The sequence below is a fragment of the Lampetra planeri genome, chromosome 74 (assembly GCF_965212315.1).
Source record: "Lampetra planeri chromosome 74, kcLamPlan1.2.h2, whole genome shotgun sequence".
Classification (NCBI taxonomy): Eukaryota; Metazoa; Chordata; class Hyperoartia; order Petromyzontiformes; family Petromyzontidae; genus Lampetra; species Lampetra planeri.
In genome coordinates this window covers 2,805,738-2,824,749 of record NC_136179.1, presented here as the reverse complement: position 1 = coordinate 2,824,749, position 19,012 = coordinate 2,805,738, and the positions used below count along the sequence as shown (strand labels likewise).

At 41.9% G+C, this 19,012-nt stretch overlaps 1 protein-coding gene across 1 annotated transcript in view; it reads right to left on the bottom strand.

The window, feature by feature from the left end:
- The window catches only part of LOC144737821 (uncharacterized), a 28,443-nt gene extending 13,916 nt beyond the window's left edge, over positions 1–14,527 (bottom strand). The window contains exons 1-2 of the mRNA XM_078620695.1: positions 13,436–14,527; positions 8,097–8,621 (exon numbers count right to left, since the gene is read on the bottom strand). Coding sequence (XP_078476821.1) covers positions 8,097–8,621; positions 13,436–14,518 — 1,608 coding nt within the window. The 5' untranslated portion in view covers positions 14,519–14,527. The remainder of the gene's footprint in view (positions 1–8,096; positions 8,622–13,435) is intronic.
- Positions 14,528–19,012: the final 4,485 nt, after the last annotated feature.

Here is a 19,012-nt window from a genome sequence, read left to right as displayed (position 1 = left end):
ATTTCGAGGGCGACGCAGCTACTTCTGATTCTGCTGCTTCCGCTGCTCAGATATTTGTTGCCAGGCCCTGCTCTCGCGGGACCCCACACGTCTTTGGAAATGATTGAGATGAAGATGTCTGCGCTGATAATTAATTTAATAAAGAGTACTTTGTTTGTGTGTAGGTCTGTGTCATCGGTAATCAGCGAACACTGCTTATGAATGAACTCGCACACCTTTATGACCGACATTCTACTAATTTTCGTTGATCGAGTCGAACAAGGCACGTGCCATGTCCAACAACAGTGTCCTTAAAAATGATGCTAAAATAAATGTAACACTGGATTAAACGTGCACCTCTTAACCCCTTCCTCGCATTTACAACTAACGATTTGCATTTGCACATAACATACATTCAAGCACAGTAAAAGCTAATGCGTCCATATTGTAATTCTAAGAATTTGAATGCGATTCTAACCCTGCAACCCCACAGTTCGCATACCCAACCCCCGGGCCGATTGCACGTACACTTTACATATATACGAGTAGAGAGCGATTTTAATGCTTCTAATGCGATTTAAATACCGTACCTCCGTTTATGGTGCACTAAATTATAAATCCAGTTGATATATTTTTTGTCGTTTAATGTTTAGTGTGCCCTGTTCTCGTTGGACCCGACACGGATTTGGAAATAATTGCTATGATCATGTCTGAGCTGGGATGAGCGACTAATGTTTACTTTGTTTAATCATAACTGTGTGTAGGTTAGTGCAATCGGGGCTTAGTGAATACTACTCATGAATGAAGTCATACTAATTTCGGATATAAATTTAAATCATGTTGGTAGAACAAGTCGCCTGTCTTTTCTAGACGAATTGTTATCTTCAAGTGCGTCCGTAAATATACTGCTAAAATACACAGCATAGGGAAGGCTGCCTTGTTCGGGAGATGTAGTTTGGGTAAGGCACTGTGACCGGGTAATAACACGGATTCTGAAACAATGGAGTTAAACACTCGCTGCTTGGCCCCGTCGACAGCAGCGAAGGTTGTCATATACCGCCCCATTTAAGAGTTGGCTCTTTGGGGCTGTATAATGTGTATAGTTGAAGGTGCTAGGTGTTGTCTTCTTCTAACAGCTACTAACGTGCGTGTGTTGTCTGTTTTTAGGATTTGTTAATTGATGTTGTTCTTTTTATTGCGGCGTTTTTTTGTTGAGTTCTGTCACTTGAGTGTTGCAGTTTGTTTAAGAATTCGTCACGTGAGCGTGGTGTTTTGCTTGCTGGAATTTCTCTTTTTCACAATTTGTGATTGTTGTAATAATTGTAACGATTGAGTTTATAATGGGGTTGAGCGTGGATTTATATAAATATATTCCGTCTTTTGTTATTCGATGACATCTAGCAGTGAAAATTGTGATTGTATTATGACCATGTTGCAATTGTAATACATTTTATCCGATCCTTGCATGTACACTATACATACATATTAGAGATTCTTATACGATCACACTGTGATTCTAATGCTTCTAATGATATTATAATACCTTACCTCCATTTATATGGTTATAATTTTAAACACTAGTTTATAATCGTTTAATGTTTAGTGTTATCGTGTATAGTATTACAGTTTACATGTTATGAGTACAGTTTATCCCCGACATACTTCGGGATTAGGGACTGGTACGTTGATGAACGATTAACTACGGGGACTTTACTTCTCAAGGAACACGTGTTAATCGGGCAGACAGCCAAGATTCTGCCGGTTAAGGGCACACTTGTGTGACGGAGATCCTCCACCTGAAATTATCTTAACATATTTTTTCTAGGAACATTATAAAATAAAGAACGGACAAACATTTGTTAAAAATACATTTTTATTCATCTGCAATCATTTTTACGTCAAAACTCGAAGGGAATATTTATTATGTCCTATGTTCACACATTTCCTGTACCATGCAAACCATTTCTGTTCCAGGAATACCAAAGCGTTAAAGTATCATTCCCCATGATTTCCTTATTAGTTCACCACATTTGTTCACTGTGCGTCTATGTTGAAGTCAAGGCCATATATTCAACGAACGCGTCATCAATGTACATCCTGGAAACGGCTATCTAAAGTCGATTAATACCAATCAAAAAAAGCTATATACTTGAAAAAAAAACTGTTTAAAATGTTGAGTAAAGATGTACCTACAGACGCATTCCAACTTTAGCTCAACAGGAACACTTAACGACTACAATTGAACCCTCTCACAACCAGTGCTCATCACACCACTTCGGCAAGTAATCGGATAACATTAAAAGGTATAACCACATGACATAATATTTTTTCAGTCACCCCGAGCTCTTTGGTTGACTCTCGAGCCACTCTATTACATCCAGCCATCTCTCGGGATCCAACTGCATGGGATCGAAGGTGGAAACTTCTTCAGGACTCATTGCAGCACCTTGAATTTCAGCTTTTGATTTAAGTTTCCTATCATTGTGGACCTTCTGATGCCTGTTCATGGTTGATGTCCGTGCAAATGCCTTGCCACACACAGAGCACAGGAACGGCTTCTCGCCCGTGTGTGTTCTCTGGTGTCTCTGAAGATGTGATGACTGTGCAAATGCCTTCCCACACACAGGGCACAGGAATGGCTTCTCTCCCGTGTGTGTTCTCTGATGGTCTTGAAGAGTTGCCGAGTGTGCAAATGCCTTCCCACACACAGAACACATGAATGGCTTCTCACCCGTGTGTGTTTTCTGATGACTCTGAAGATGTGATGACTTTGCAAATGTCTTCCCACACACAGGGCACAGGAATGGCTTCTCGCCCGTGTGTGTTCTCTGATGAGTTTGAAGAGTTGATGTCCGTGCAAATGCCTTCCCACACACAGAGCACAGGAACGGCTTCTCGCCCGTGTGTGTTCTCTGGTGTCTCTGAGGATCCAATCCTTTGTCTTTCAGGATATTTACATTCGATTGTTAATTTTGGAAGGTACAATCCGCATGTCTATTAACATACCGAAGGGTAATGTGCCCATTGTGCTTCATGCATGAATATGTAAGTGCATATCAGTGTGTAATTGTGCGCTTATTTTGAATAAGTGGAAAAACACGTTCCCCATGCCCTCCATTGTCCTCGATTTAAAGTGAATGCTGCCCCGTGGCGTTGCCAAAAACCGCCGAGCTTCGGGAGTGAGCACGTACAGACGCGTAGTGACCACACTTGCAATACAATCACTCTAACATCAGTAACCAAAATCCGATCTGTAACATGGTCTCCGCTTGGTCAGGTTTGTGTCCGTCATCACTCAGGAGACAAACATCGAGGCATGGCTCGGCCAGCCACCACCTCGTTTCACGCAGCGACTTTAATAGCTGCTCTCACACAACACTGTCACCAAAAGTGGTTTATGGGCTAGGGTGTTAAGCGGACAATCAGTCGTTTTGGGCAAGGCGTATGGGATAATACACACCTCTGTTATCCCATAAACACAATACACAGCAGCGGGAAGGCTGACTTGTTGGGGAGATGTAGTTTGGGTAAGGCGCTGTGACTGGAGAATTATTTACTGCGATAACATTTGGCTGTTCAACGTAGTCTGCAACGTTCTGGTCCCGAAACCCGAAGTATACGTGGGATCACCTGTACTCTGTAACATGTAAACTGATAAACGCGATGTCCTCAATTATTCCACGCTGCACAATTCAAGGTTGCAGACTGCTTTGAACAGCCAAATGTTATCACAGTAAACTATTTCGAGTGTTGACGTTATTTTAGCTATATAGTTAAGTACATGTATATGATAAGAATTCGTAGACATGGCAGGTGTCTTGATCTCCTTAAATCAACCAAAATTATGACAAATTATGTCATAAATGAGTGTGAGCTAATTCTTCGGTAGTATTCGCTAAACACCGATGGCACTAACCTACACTAAGTTATGTTTAAACAAAGTAAACTTTAGTCGCTCAAATCTCAACTCAGATAGGATCATCTCAATTGTTTCCATAGACGTGTGGAGTCCCACGAGAGCAGAGTCGGCTGCAAACAGCCGGGCGGCAGTTTGAGCAGAAGCAGAAGTCGCTGCTTTGCCATCGAACGGTTTTGTAGCTGCTGTAGTTGCTTCTGTTACTGTTATATACGCAGCATGTTGGTGTCCCGTGATGGGATAACGCCTTTGATGAAAAACTCTGATGCAACCTACCAGATCGAAGCCATCGATCGACGCCTTTTGATATACTGTTACATTGTAAACTCTCACACTGTGAACGTTAAGATTATGAATTCCAACAATATAACTTAAACATTAACATATACATTTGAAGAATATACAAAATACTGTAAACTAGTGTTATAGTAAACTCTAACAGCCAACACTGGTATAAACAGTGACCACGAGTCCATTCATCCCACAGTGACTTGCGCACAAACAACATAACAAAGAGCGGCGTAATCGTATCTAATTCATTTACCCACCCAGCAGTATAACAAAAGCAGTAATTGACCACTTCACAACTCCTCCTCCCCCGCTGCCCTTCCTGGCTCCTCCCCCCTTAACCACTATATAAGGTACAGATATTTTGCTGTGACGGTTTCACCTGAAGACGGAAGCTTGTGCTGCCTCCGAAACGTCGTGATTTGTATTGTTTTATTTTTATTAATTTTAATTTCATTTTTACCTACGTGACTTTACCGAAAGAACTAAGAGTATAGACTATGAGCTATACATTATAAGGCTATACAATAGCATTATTAACTAGTGTTATAGATTAGAACAACCTACATTGAAGTGTGATATTCGAATCGCATTCAAATTATTCGAATCATTCCGTGGTACTCTTCCAATCAGACTACGGTCGTAAATACGTAACATGCATGCATGTAACATCTCTGTATGTAGTAAGTATATGTGCATGTAGCATGTCTGTTTGTAGTAAGTATATGTGCATGTAACATGTCTGTACGTAACATGTCTGTATGTAGTAAGTATGTATGCATGTATCATGTCTGTATTTAACATGTCTGTATGAAGTAAGTATATATGCATGTAACATGTCTGTGACTGCAGGAATCCATACTCTTTGGTTCTTTCGGTAAAGTCACATAGGTAGAAATAAAACCAAATAAATCACGACGTTTCGAACGCAACACAAGCGCATTCAGATGAAAATCGCGTTGTCCGCGATGTGTTACGTCCGATACGTCGTGATTTATTGTTTTATTTCTACCTACGTGACCTAATCGAAAGAACCAAAGAATAGACATATTCTAATACAATATTAGAATATAATTAGAAGTATTAGAATCGCAATGTGATCGTTTTGGAATCACACTGCGCATATTTATGTAGAGTGAACGTGCAAGCGAACGCTGCTCGTATGTATGAAATCACACTCCTGTATGACCCACATTGTACTAATTTTTGTTGACGAATTCTTATCAACAATAGTGTAATTAAATAGTATGCTAAAGTAAATGTTATAACTGGATTAAACGTGCACCTCTTAACCCCTCCCTCGCATTTACGACTAACAATTAGCATTTGCACATAACATACATTCAAGCACAGTAATTTGCTAATACGACCATATTGTTATTCTAAAATTTGAATGCGATGCTTGCCCTGTACCCCCCACAATTCGCATATCCGACCGCCAGTTCGATTGAACGGACAATTTACATACATGTGTCGAGTGGCATTATAATACTTCTAATGAGATTTAAATACCGTACCTGCGTTTATGGTGCTATAAATTATAAAACCAGTTGATATTTTTTTTGTCGTTTAATGTTTAGTGTTATTGTTTATAGTGTTATCAATTTACATGTTTTTTTAGTACAGGTGATTCCCGGTATATTTCGGTATTCTGGACCTGAACGTTGCAAAACGATTCATAACGAGGACCTTTCCCCACCAGAGCGCAATCCGCTAATAAAAAGAACTCGGGGCGGCGGGAACACGTGCTTCCATGGGCAGTGGGGGACAGTGCATGGTTGTATTGCCTACAGGTGCCACCAGGTATGCCCCCCAAGTTGCTCCGCCCATTGCGGGGTCATGTAGAGGTCATAGAGGTGGGTGATGTAAAGACAGTGCGTCAACTAAGGGGCAATTGGTGACAACAGGATAGAGAGAGTTTGAGTAGGGAAGGCGAGACCAAGTGTGGGCGGAGGTTCACGCCGAGAATGAGAGAGGGGGAGGAACGAGGTTTGGGGCTGTGTTGGCTGGTTGATGTCTCGTCGTCGTCGTTGCTATATCGTGACGCCTGGGGTCTGAAACCGCGTCAAAGGCTACATAAAAGAACCCTCTGCAGTCCGGAGTCATTACAATTGTAACGATTCATTATTTCACGGTCTAATATTGGGTTTGTGCGATTATTTTATACATTCATACTGAATATTGCTATTTGATGCCATTGAGATGGAACATTCATCCAGCAGTGGGCAGCTTGATCCTAATACCACCAAAGTGTTATTCAAATAATTTTAATCCCATCCTGATCCTGCACCTTCCGCTTCACATATCCCACCATTTGTTGGCACGTCCATATTACATACATACATGTTACATACTTACGAGCATAGAATTCGAAGAGGACCACGGAATGATTCTAATTATTCGATTGAGATTCAAATATAACACTTCATTGTACGGTTTGCTAATCTATAACACTAGTTAATAATGTTATTTTATAGCGTTAGGTTATATTGTTAGATTTCACAAATTTTGAGTTTACTTTAACACTTGTTTACGGTAATTTGTATATTCTTCAAATGTATATGTTAATGTTTTTAAATTATATTGTTGGAGTTCAAATTGTTAACGTTCACAGTGTGAGAGTTAACAATGTAAGAGTATATCAAAGGCGTCGATCGAGAGCGTTGAATGGTAGGTTTGATCAGAGTTTTTTTTTATATAAGCACCAACATTCTGCGTATATAACAGTAACAGAAGCAACTACGGCAGCTATGAAACCGTTCGATGGCAAAGCAGCGACTTCTGCTTCTGCTCCAACTGCCGCCCGGCTGTTTGTAGCCGGCTCTGCTCTCGTGGGACCCCACACGTTCATGGAAATAATTTAGATGATCCTATCTGAGTTGAGATTTGAGAGACTAAAGTTTACTTAGGTTAGTGCCATCTGTGTTTAGCGAATACTACTGAAGAATTAGCGCACACTCATTTTATGGCATTTGTCATAATTTTGGTTGATTTAAGGAGAACAAGAAACCTACCATTTTGACGAATTCTTATCACATACATGTACTTAACTATATAGCTAAAATAACGTCAACACTCGAATAAACTTGCGGGTCTTAGCCCTCTCATATCGTTGCTTCGCAAATGCTCGAGATTGAGTGTCCTGCTGTGGTCCGAATTGTTTACTGCGATAACATTTGTAACAAGATGCTGCCGGTTAAGGGCACACTTGTGTGACGGAGATCTTCCACCTGAAATTCTGTTAACATGTTTTTGCTATGAACATCGTAAAATAAATAAGGGACAAACATTTGTTAAAAATACGTTTTTATTCATCTTGCAATCATTTTTACGTCAAAACTCGAACCGAATGTTTATTATGTCAGTACAGTGCAAACCATACCCGTTCCAGGAATACCAAAGCGTTAAAGTATCATTCCCCATGATTTCCTGATTAGTTCACCACGTTTGTTCACTGTGCGTCTATGTTGAAGTCAAGGCCATATATTCAACGAACGAGTCAATGTACATCCTGGAATCAGATATCTAAAGTCGATTAATACCAATCAAAAAAAGCTATATACCTGAAAAAAACGTTTAAAATGTTGAGTAAAGATGTACCTACAGACGCATTCCAACTTTAGCTCAACAGGAACACCTAACGACTAAAATTCAACCCTCTCACAACCAGTGCACATCACACCACTTCGTCAAGTAATCCGATAACATTACAAACTACCACTGTGCACGTCACGAAACTGTAAAACTAAAATGGTCAAAATTACACACAAAAGTACTCGATACGGCTTAATAGGTATAACCACATGACATCATATTTTTTCAGTCACCCCGAGCTCTCTGGTTGACTCTCGAGCCACTCCATTACATCCAGCCATCTCTCGGGATCCAACTGCATGGGATCGAAGGTGGAAACTTTTTCAGGACTCATTGCAGCACCTTGAATTTCAGCTTTTGATTTCAGTTTCCTATCATTGTGGACCTTCTGATGCCTGTTAAGAGATGACGAGTGTGAAAATGTCTCCCCACACACAGGGCACAGGAATGGCTTCTCACCCGTGTGTGTTCTCTGATGAGTTTGAAGAGTTGATGCCCGTGCAAATGCCTCCCCACACACAGAGCATAGGCATGGCTTCTCGCCCGTGTGTGTTCTCTGATGACTCTGAAGATGTGATGACTGTGCAAATGCCTTCCCACACACAGGGCACAGGAATGGCTTCTCTCCCGTGTGTGTTCTCTGATGGTCTTGAAGAGTTGACGAGTGTGCAAATGCCTTCCCACACACAGGGCACAGGAATGGCTTCTCACCCGTGTGTGTTCTCTGATGACTCTGAAGATGTGATGACTTTGCAAATGTCTTCCCACACACAGGGCACAGGAATGGCTTCTCGCCCGTGTGTGTTCTCTGATGAGTTTGAAGAGTTGATGCCCGTGCAAATGCCTCCCCACACACAGAGCACAGGAATGGCTTCTCGCCCGTGTGTGTTCTCTGGTGAGTTTGACGAGTTGATGCCCGTGAAAATGCCTCCCCACACACAGAGCACAGGAACGGCTTCTCGCCCGTGTGTTCTCTGGTGTCTCTGAAGATGTGATGGCCTTGAAAATGCCTTCCCACACACAGAGCAATTGAATGGCTTCTTGCCTCCGTGTGCGTGGGGCTGTGGAGAGCCTCTCTGCTCCATGTGAGCGTAGTAACAGCAGCGGTGTTATCGAGTCAAAAGTACGCTATCGGCCGCAAGGATGTTTAGCGTTGAGTTTTGGATTTTGTTAACTGCTAAAACAAGAACGACGCTCGTGTCTAAACGAGAGGCAAAACAAATCCCGCTAATTTGACGACGAACACGTTTAAGAATTTATCCGCGAAAATAGACACTTACTTGGAGATTCACGGTAAATCGATGTCTGGAACCCGTCTGAAGATGTGTCGACACAGCAATTGTGCTCGCCAGGCTTCGTTGTCTCGCGGTTGAAGGGCGATCAGCAGAGCGACGAGTCGAACGTCCAACCTCATCAAGTTCCTTCTCGAAATGGCATTGAGCTCTGCTTCTGAGCCGCCTTATAACTCCCCCCCTAGGATCCAATCCTTTGTCTTTCAGGATATTTGCATTCGATTGTCAATTTTGGAAGGTACAATCCGCATGTCTATTAACATACCGAAGAGTAATGTGCCCATTGTGCTTCATGCATGAATATGTAAGTGCATCTCAGTGTGTAATTGTGCGCTTATTTTGAATAAAAACTTTGTCCTCGATTTAACGTGAATGCAGAGAAATTAGCATGTAACTTTAGAAAAGGAAGAGAGCGGCCTTCTCGACGAGGGAGTGAAACCCAATAGGTAATATTCTTTTTAAATCCTTTATATTAAGTTCACTTGCTTGCTTGCGCGCTTGCTTGCGCGCTTACGACCGTGCCAAAATGTTACACTTTTTATGAAAAAAAAATTGTATGTCATTACCAATTGCTTAATGGTGGCAAGCAATCATCTGACCCATAGGTGACAGCCATCTCAAGCCAGAGGACGAGAGGACTCTAGCCGCCACGCATATAAAGGATTTATAGTGAAAAACTTTGTTTTTACGGGTTAATTTTTTAAATCCTTTATATTAAGTTCACTTGCTTGCTTGCTTGCACGCTTACGACCGTGCAAATCTTTCAGTCGATCTTTAACCCACTTCCCGTGATCCAATCGAGCTGACATTTTGCACACAGACTCGTTGTGCGTGACAATTTATTTTCGTTAATTTTTTTTTCCAAAATTGTACACTTTTTAGGAAAAATAAATTAAATTTAATTACCAATTGCTTAATGGTGGCAGGCAATCATCTGACCCATAGGTGACAGCCATCTTAAGCCAGAGGAAGAGAGGACTCTAGCCGCCACGCATATAAAGGATTTATAGTGAAAAACTTTGTTTTTACGGGTTAATTTTACAGCGTTACAATGGATAGGTTGTAGTTCATAGGTTATAATATTATGTTTCACTATGATAGAGCTTAACATGTGATCAAGGGCGTCAATCGGGTGAGTTTGATCAGAGGCTTTAATCAAAAGCGTCATCCCATCACGGAACACCATCTCCCTGCGTATATCACAGCAACAGAATCAACTACAGCAGCAACAACAGCAGCGACAACAACAGCAGCAACATCACATTTCGAGGGCGACGCAGCTACTTCCGATTCTGCTGCCGAGCTGTTAGTAGTCGGGACCTGCTCTCGCAGGACCCCACACGTCTTTGGAAATGATTGCGATGATCATGTCTGAGCTGAGAATTAAGTCACTCAAGATTACTTTGTTAAGGCAGGTTAGTGTCATCGGGGCTCTGTGAATACTACTCATGAATGAAATCACACTCCTGTATGACCGACATTGTACTAATTTTGGTTGATCGAGTAGAACAAGGCACGTGCCATGTCCAGAAGAATTCTTATCAACAACAGTGTCCTTAAATATGATGCTAAAATAAATGTTAACACTGCATTAAACGTGCACCTCTTAACCCCTCCCTCGCATCTACGACTAACGATTTGCATTTGCACATAACATACATTCAAGCCCATTAAAATGCTATTACGACCATATTGTTATTCTAAAATTTGAATGATATTCTTGTCCTGTACCCCTCACAGTTCACATATCCGACCCCCGGTTCGATTGAACAGATAATTTACATACATATCTGTAGAGTGCGATTGTAATACTTCTAATGATATTTAAATACCGAACCTCCGTTAATGGCGCTATAAATTATAAAACCAGTTGATATATTTTTTGTCGTTTAATGTTTAGTGTTATTGTTTATAGTGTTATCAATTTACATGTTTTTAAGTTCGTTATTATGGACCTGAATGTTGCGAAACGATTCATAACGAGGACCTTTCCCCACCAGAGCGCAATCCGCTAATGAAAAGAACAAGGGCCGTCGGGAACACGTGCTTCCATGGGCAGTGGGGGACAGGGCATGGTTGTATTGCCCGCAGGTGCCACCGGGATAATCCCCCAAGTTGCTCCGCCCATGGCGGGGTCAGGTAGAGGTCATAGAGGTGGGAGATGTAAAGACAGTGCGTCAACTAAGGGACAAGTGGTGACAACAGGATAGAGAGAGTTTGAGAAGGGAAGGCGAGACCAAGTGTGGGCGGAGGTTCACGCCGAGAATGAGAGAGGGGGAGGAACGAGGTTCGGGGCTGTGTTGGCTGGTTGCTGTTTCGTCGTCGTCATTGCTATATCGTGACGCCTGGGTCCTACGCCGCGTTAAATGCTAAATAAAATAACCCTCTGCAGTCTGAGTCCGTAGTCATTTCAATTGCAATGATCACGGGCTTATATTGAGTTTGTGCGCTTATTGAAACATATGCAGATATTGTATATTGCTATTGGATGTCATTGAGATGGAACATTCATCTAGCAGTCACAATCCTGATTCTAATATGACCATAGTGATAATTAATTTAATAAAAAGTACTTTTCGATTTAAAGCTTTCGTGACTGCAGGGATTCATCTTCTTGGTTCTTTCGTTAAAGACACGTAGAAGGGAAGTAATAAAATAATAAAAAATAAAACATAATAAAATAATTATTATGTTAAAACATAATAAAATAATTATTATGTTAAAACATAATAAAATAATTATTATGTTTTATTTTTATTATTTTATTACTTCCCTTCTACGTGACTTTACCGAAAGAACCAAGAAGAAAAAAGAGTACTTTGTTTGTGTGTAGGTCTGTGTCATCGGGGATCAGCGAACACTGCTTGTGAATGAACTCGCACACCTTTATGACCGACATTGTACTAATTTTGGTTGATCGAGACGAACAAGGCACGTGCCATGTCCAGACGAATTGATATTAACAATATTGTCCTTAAATATAATGCTAACACTGGATTAACGTTAACACTGGATTAAACATGCACATTTTTAACCCTGCCTAGCATTTATGACTAACGATTCGCATTTGCACATAACATATATTCAAGCACAGTAAAATGCGCATACGAACATATTGTTACTAGAATAATTTTAATGCGATTCTAACCCTGCAAACCCCCACAGTTCGCATATCCGTCCCCCGATTCGATTGAACGTATACTTTACATACATATGAGCGATTAAAATGCTTCTAATGACATTCTCATACCGTAACTATTATACATACATATGCGCAGAGTGTGATTCTAATACGATCACGTTGTAATTCTAATACTTGCAATGAGATTATAATACCGTACCTCTGTTTTTGCTGTTATAAATGATTAAACTAGTTTATAGTAGTTTCATGTTTTGTGTTATCGTTTATAGTGTTACAGTTCACGTGTCATAGCGTACAGGATTCCCTGTATACTTGATGATTAGGGACCGTAACGTTGTGAATCGATTTATAATGGGGCCCTTTCCCCTCCAGGAACACATGTTAATGGGGAGACAGCCAAGATGCTGCCGGTTAAGGGCAGATGTGTGACGAAGATCCTCAACCTGAAACTCGCTTAAAACACGTTGTTGATATGAATAAATAAACGGACACACATTTGTTAAAAAAAACGTTTTTATTCATCTGCAATCATTTTTAAGTCAAAACTCGAACCGAATGTATTATGTCCTATGTTCAAACAGTTACAATACAATGCAAACCATATCCGTTCCAGGAATACCATCGCGTTAAAGTATCATTCCCCATTATTTCCTTATTAGTTCACCACATTTGTTCACTGTGCGTCTATGTTGAAGTCAAGGCCATATATCCAACGAACGCGTCATCAATGTACATCCTTAAATCGGTTATCTAAAGTCGAATAATACCAACCAAAAAAAGCTATATGCTTGAAAAAACCCGTTTAAAATGTTGAGAAAAGATCTAACTAAAGATGCATTCCAACTTTAGCTCAACAGGAAGACTTAAACACTACAATATTGTCCGGAATTGAATCATATCACAACCACTGCTCATCACGCCACTTCGGCAAGTAATCCGATAACATTACAAACCACCATTGTGCACGTCATTAAACTCTCACAAAAACTGTAAAACTAACAAATATTACCTGACGTAATATTTGTTCAGTCATCCCTGACTCTCGGTTTGATCGTCGAGCCACTCCATTACATCCAGCCATCTCTCGGGATCCAACTGCATGGGATCGAAGGTGGAAACTTCTTCAGGACTCATTGCAGCACCTTGAATTTCAGCTTTTGATTTCAGTTTCCTATCATTGTGGACCTTCTGATGCCTGTTCATGGTTGATGTCCGTGCAAATGCCTTGCCACACACAGAGCACAGGAACGGCTTCTCGCCCGTGTGTGTTCTCTGGTGTCTCTGAAGATGTGATGACTTTGCAAATGTCTTCCCACACACAGGGCACCGGAATGGCTTCTCGCCCGTGTGTGTTCTCTGATGAGTTTGAAGAGTTGATGAGTCTGCAAATGTCTTCCCACACACAGGGCACCGGAATGGCTTCTCGCCCGTGTGTGTTCTCTGATGAGTTTGAAGAGTTGATGAGTCTGCAAATGTCTTCCCACACACAGGGCACCGGAATGGCTTCTCGCCCGTGTGTGTTCTCTGATGAGTTTGAAGAGTTGATGTCCGTGCAAATGCCTTCCCACACACAGAGCACAGGAACGGCTTCTCGCCCGTGTGTGTTCTCTGGTGTCTCTGAAGATGTGATGACTGTGCAAATGCCTTCCCACACACAGGGCACAGGAATGGCTTCTCGCCCGTGTGTGTTCTCTGATGAGTTTGAAGAGTTGATGAGTCTGCAAATGTCTTCCCACACACAGGGCACCGGAATGGCTTCTCGCCCGTGTGTGTTCTCTGGTGAGTTTGACGAGTTGATGCCCGTGCAAATGCCTTCCCACACACAGAGCACAGGAACGGCTTCTCGCCCGTGTGTGTTCTCTGGTGTCTCTGAAGATGTGATGACTGTGCAAATGCCTTCCCACACACAGGGCACAGGAATGGCTTCTCGCCCGTGTGTGTTCTCTGATGAGTTTGAAGAGTTGATGAGTCTGCAAATGTCTTCCCACACACAGGGCACAGGAATGGCTTCTCGCCCGTGTGTGTTCTCTGGTGAGTTTGACGAGTTGATGCCCGTGCAAATGCCTCCCCACACACAGAGCACAGGAATGGCTTCTCGCCCGTGTGTGTTCTCTGGTGACTCTGTAAATGTGATGATTGTGCAAATGTCTTCCCACACACAGGGCACAGGAATGGCTTCTCGCCCGTGTGTGTTCTCTGGTGACTCTGTAAATGTGATGAGTGTGCAAATGTCTTCCCACACACAGAGCAATTGAATGGCTTATTGCCTCCGTGTGCGTGGGGCTGTAGAGAGCGTCTCTGCTCCATGTGAACGTAGTAACAGCAGCGGTGTTATTGAGTCAAAAGTACGCTTTCGGCCGAAAGGATGTTTAGCGTTGAGTTTTGGATGTTGTTAACTGCTAAAGCAAGAACGACTCTCGCGTCTAACCGAGACGCAAAAAAATCCCGTAAATTAGACGATGAACACGTTTAATAGTTTATCCGCGTAAATAGACACTTACTTAGAGATTCACGGTATATCGATGTCTGGATCCCGACTGAAGATGTCGCCACGAACTCTCCGGACGCAAAGTCGACTAACTGTCGACACAGCAATTGTGCTCGCCAGGCTGCGTTGTCTCGCGGTTGAAGGGCGATCAGCAGAGCGACGAGTCGAGCGTCCAACCTCATCAAGTTCCCTCTAGAAATTGCATTGAGCTCTGCTTCTGAGCCGCCTTATAACTCCCCACCTAGGATCCAATCCTTTGTCTTTCAGGGTATTTGCATTCGATTGTTAATTTTGGAAGGTACAATCCGCATGTCTATTAACATACCGAAGAGTAATGTGCCCATTGTGCTTCATGCATGAATATGTAAGTGCATCTCAGTGTGTAATTGTGCGCTTATTTTGAATAAATGGAAAATCTTTGTCCTCGATTTAAAGTGAATGCAGAGAAATTAGCATGTAACTTTAGAAAAGGAAGAGAACGGCCTTCTCGACGAGGGAGTGAAACCCAATGGGTAATATTCTTTTACAGCGTTACAATGGATAGGTTGTAGTTCATAGGTTATAATATTATGTTTCACTATGATAGAGCTTAACATGTGAGAGTATACAATATCAGAGTTGATCAAATGCGACGATCAAGGGCGTCAATCGGGTGAGTTTGATCAGAGGCTTTAATCAAAGGCGTCATCCCATCACGGAACACCACATCCCTGCGTTTATTACAGCAACAGAAGCAACTACAGCAGCAACAACAGCAGCGACAACAACAGCAGCAACCTCACATTTCGAGGGCGACGCAGCTACTTCCGATTATGCTGCCCAGCTGTTTGGAGTCAGGACCTGCTCTCGCAGGACCACACACGTCTTTGGAAATTATTGCGATGATCATGTCTGAGCTGAGAATTAAGTAACTCAAGATTACTTTGTTTAACCATAACTTTAGGTAGGTTAGTGTCATCGGGGCTCTGTGAATACTACTCATGAATGAAATCACACTCCTGTATGACCCACATTGTACTAATTTTGGTTGATCGAGTAGAACAAGGCATGTGCCATGTCCAGACGAATTCTTATCAACAACAGTGTCCTTAAATATGATGCTAAAATAAATGTTAACACTGCATTAAACGTGCACCTCTTAACCCCTCCCTCGCATTTACGACTAACGATTTGCATTTGCACGTAACATATATTAAAGTCCATTAAAATGCTAATACGACCATATTGTTATTCTAAAAATTGAATGCGATTCTTGCCCTGTACCCCCCCCCCCCCCCCCACAGTTCACATATCCGACCCCCGGTTCGATTGAACAGATAATTTACATACATATCTGTAGAGTGCGATTGTAATACTTCTAATGATATTTAAATACCGAGGTCATAGAGGTGGGTGATGTAAAGACAGTGCATCAACTAAGGGACAAGTGGTGACAACAAGATAGAGAGAGTTCGAGAAGGGAAGGCGAGACCAAGTGTAGGCGGAGGTTCACGCCGAGAATGAGAGAGGGGGAGGAACGAGGTTTCGGGCTGTGTTGGCTGGTTGCTGTCTCGTCGTCGTCGTTGCTATATCGTGACGCCTGGGGTCTGAAACCGCGTTAAAGGCTAAATAAAATAACCCTCTGCTGTGTGAGTCCGGAGTCATTGCAATTGTAATGATTCATTATTTCACGGGCTAATATTGGGTTTGTGCGATTATTTTACATATTCATACTGAATATTGTTATTTGATTCCATTTAGATGGAACATTCATCCATTAGTGGACAGCTTGATATTAATACCACCAAAGTGTTATTCAAATAATTTTAATCCCATCCTGATCCTGCACCTTCCGTTTCACATATCCCACCCTTGGTTCGCACGTCCATATTACATGCATACATGTTACATGCATACATGTTACATGCATACATGTTACATGCATACATGTTACATGCATACATGTTACATGCATACATACTACATGCATACATACTACATGCATAATTACTACGTACAGACATGTTACATGCACATATACTTACTACAAACAGACATATAAAATGCAATCTTAATTTTGGAGCTTTCGTGACTGCAGGAATTATTCTTTGTTTCTTTCGGTTAAGTCACGTCTAAAGATAAAATAATAAATTAAAATAATAGCGACGTTTCGATTGCAACACAAGCAATCATCATCAGACGTGACTTAACCGATAGAAACAAAGAATAATTCCTGCAGTCACGAAAGCTCCAAAATTAAGATTGAACCACTTCTACGGGGAAGTTTTAAGCTTATCCTTTTCTCTCTCTGGCTATGTGTTCTCTCTGCCTGTGTCCTCTCTTTGGAATTTTCACACTTACAATTCTAACTTAGCAATCTTTGGGATACGTAATCAACCAGGCTATGCGTTAATTGTGTGTTAACCGACTCTCTGTGTTGTATTACATCACATTTCGATATTTTGCTAGGTTATTTAATTTTCGTGTGCCTTTCTCCTAGTTTTCAGGCTTGCGTGCCCGTGCCGCGTCGTCATCTTGCTTGCAGCAGCGGTGCGTTGCCGTACACTCATTGATGTGCTGGTTTTCTCTGCCCCCTCCCTCTCTCCGTCCCCGCCCCCCCTCTCTATGTTTAAGGGACCGTCACAGGGGCGGCCCCTCTCTTTGTGCCGATGTGTGTCCTCTCTCTGTGTGTCGTTGTGATATCTGTCTGCTTGTATGTCTGTCTATAGTTTTCTAGTTAGTTTTTTGTTGCTATTTCTTTTATGCCTGATGATGATTGCTTGTGTTGCAATCGAAACGTCGCTATTATTTTAATTTATTATTTTATCTTTAGACGTGACTTAACCGAAAGAAACAAAGAATATAAAATGCACATATACTTACTACATACAGACATGTTACATGCATGCATGTTACATACTTACGACCGGAGTGTGATTCGAAGAGGACCACGGAGTGATTCGAATAATTTGAATGCGATTCGAATATCACACTTCAATGTAGGTTGTTCTAATCGAATTACAATTATTCGAATCCCACTATAGTCGTATTAGAATCACACTCTCCACTGTTAGATGAATGTGTGGTAATGGAATTTAATAGCTATTTACAGTATATACACACATTTAAAGAGTATAACAATCACACATTATAACATACATACAATACATACATACAATACATGAATAGAAATATAAACATTTCTATTCATTTTTTAAAACTGAGAATGTGGTTGTCCATGTGGGGACGGAGATCGGTGGAATGTATCGTCTCCGCTGTGTTTCGGAATCCGTGTGATCACCCAGTCACATCGCCTAACTCCAGTCACAGCGCCTTACCGTTCAAAAATAACACTACAAACTAGTGTTATAGTAAACTATAATATTGTGAACTCTAGCAATATAAGCTATGAGCGATACATTATAACGCTATAAAATAACATCATAAACTAGTGTTACAGATTAGAACACCGTACATTGAAGTGTGATATTCGAATCTTGTTCGAATTCTTAGCTTCACACCGTGGTCCTGTCTTTGCCGCTGGCCCCCGAGGTCTCTCCCTGCTGGGCGCCGACTGCAGGGGTCCCGCCCTTCCCCGACCCCTCGCTGGTCTGCGAACAGATGCTGCCGCCGCTGGGCTCATCGCTCGCGGGGTAAGGACTGTCGCCCGACGGTTCACCTCCCTGGTTCGCACCTCCGCGAGTTCGCGAGAGGGGCATGGCTCGTCGCCGGCTTCCGTACGCCTGTAAACACATCGTTGCCTCTCCGCCAATCCAATGCGACGCCTCCCCTCACACAGCCCCGCGCAGCGATCACACGCTCTGAACGGGGGTCAGGGGTCGGAGGGCGAATGACTTTGCTCGCACACGCGCGACCGCCGCGAGCGGGTGATAACGTTCGTTTAAAGGGACCGCGGAACCGGTGTTTACGGTGGGTGTGAGCCCTCACACCGCACAAGTCTCCACGGCGACAGACGGAGCGGGCACCCGTGTTCTCTAACACACGTAAACTGTAACACCTTAAAGATAACATTAAATATGAAACGACTATAAACTAGTTTTTTTTTATATAATTTATAACACCGTAAACGGAGGGACAGAATTAGAATATCTATACTCTTTGGTGCTTTCGGCAAAGTCACGTAGGAAGAAATAAATCAAAATGAACATTGTAAAATAAATAAACGGACAAACATTTGTTAAAAATACGTTTTTATTAATCTGAAATAATTTATACGTTAAAACTCCAACCGAATATGTATTATGTTCTATGTTCAAACAGTTACAGTACAATGCAAACCATATCCGTTCCAGGAATACCAAAGTGTTAAAGTA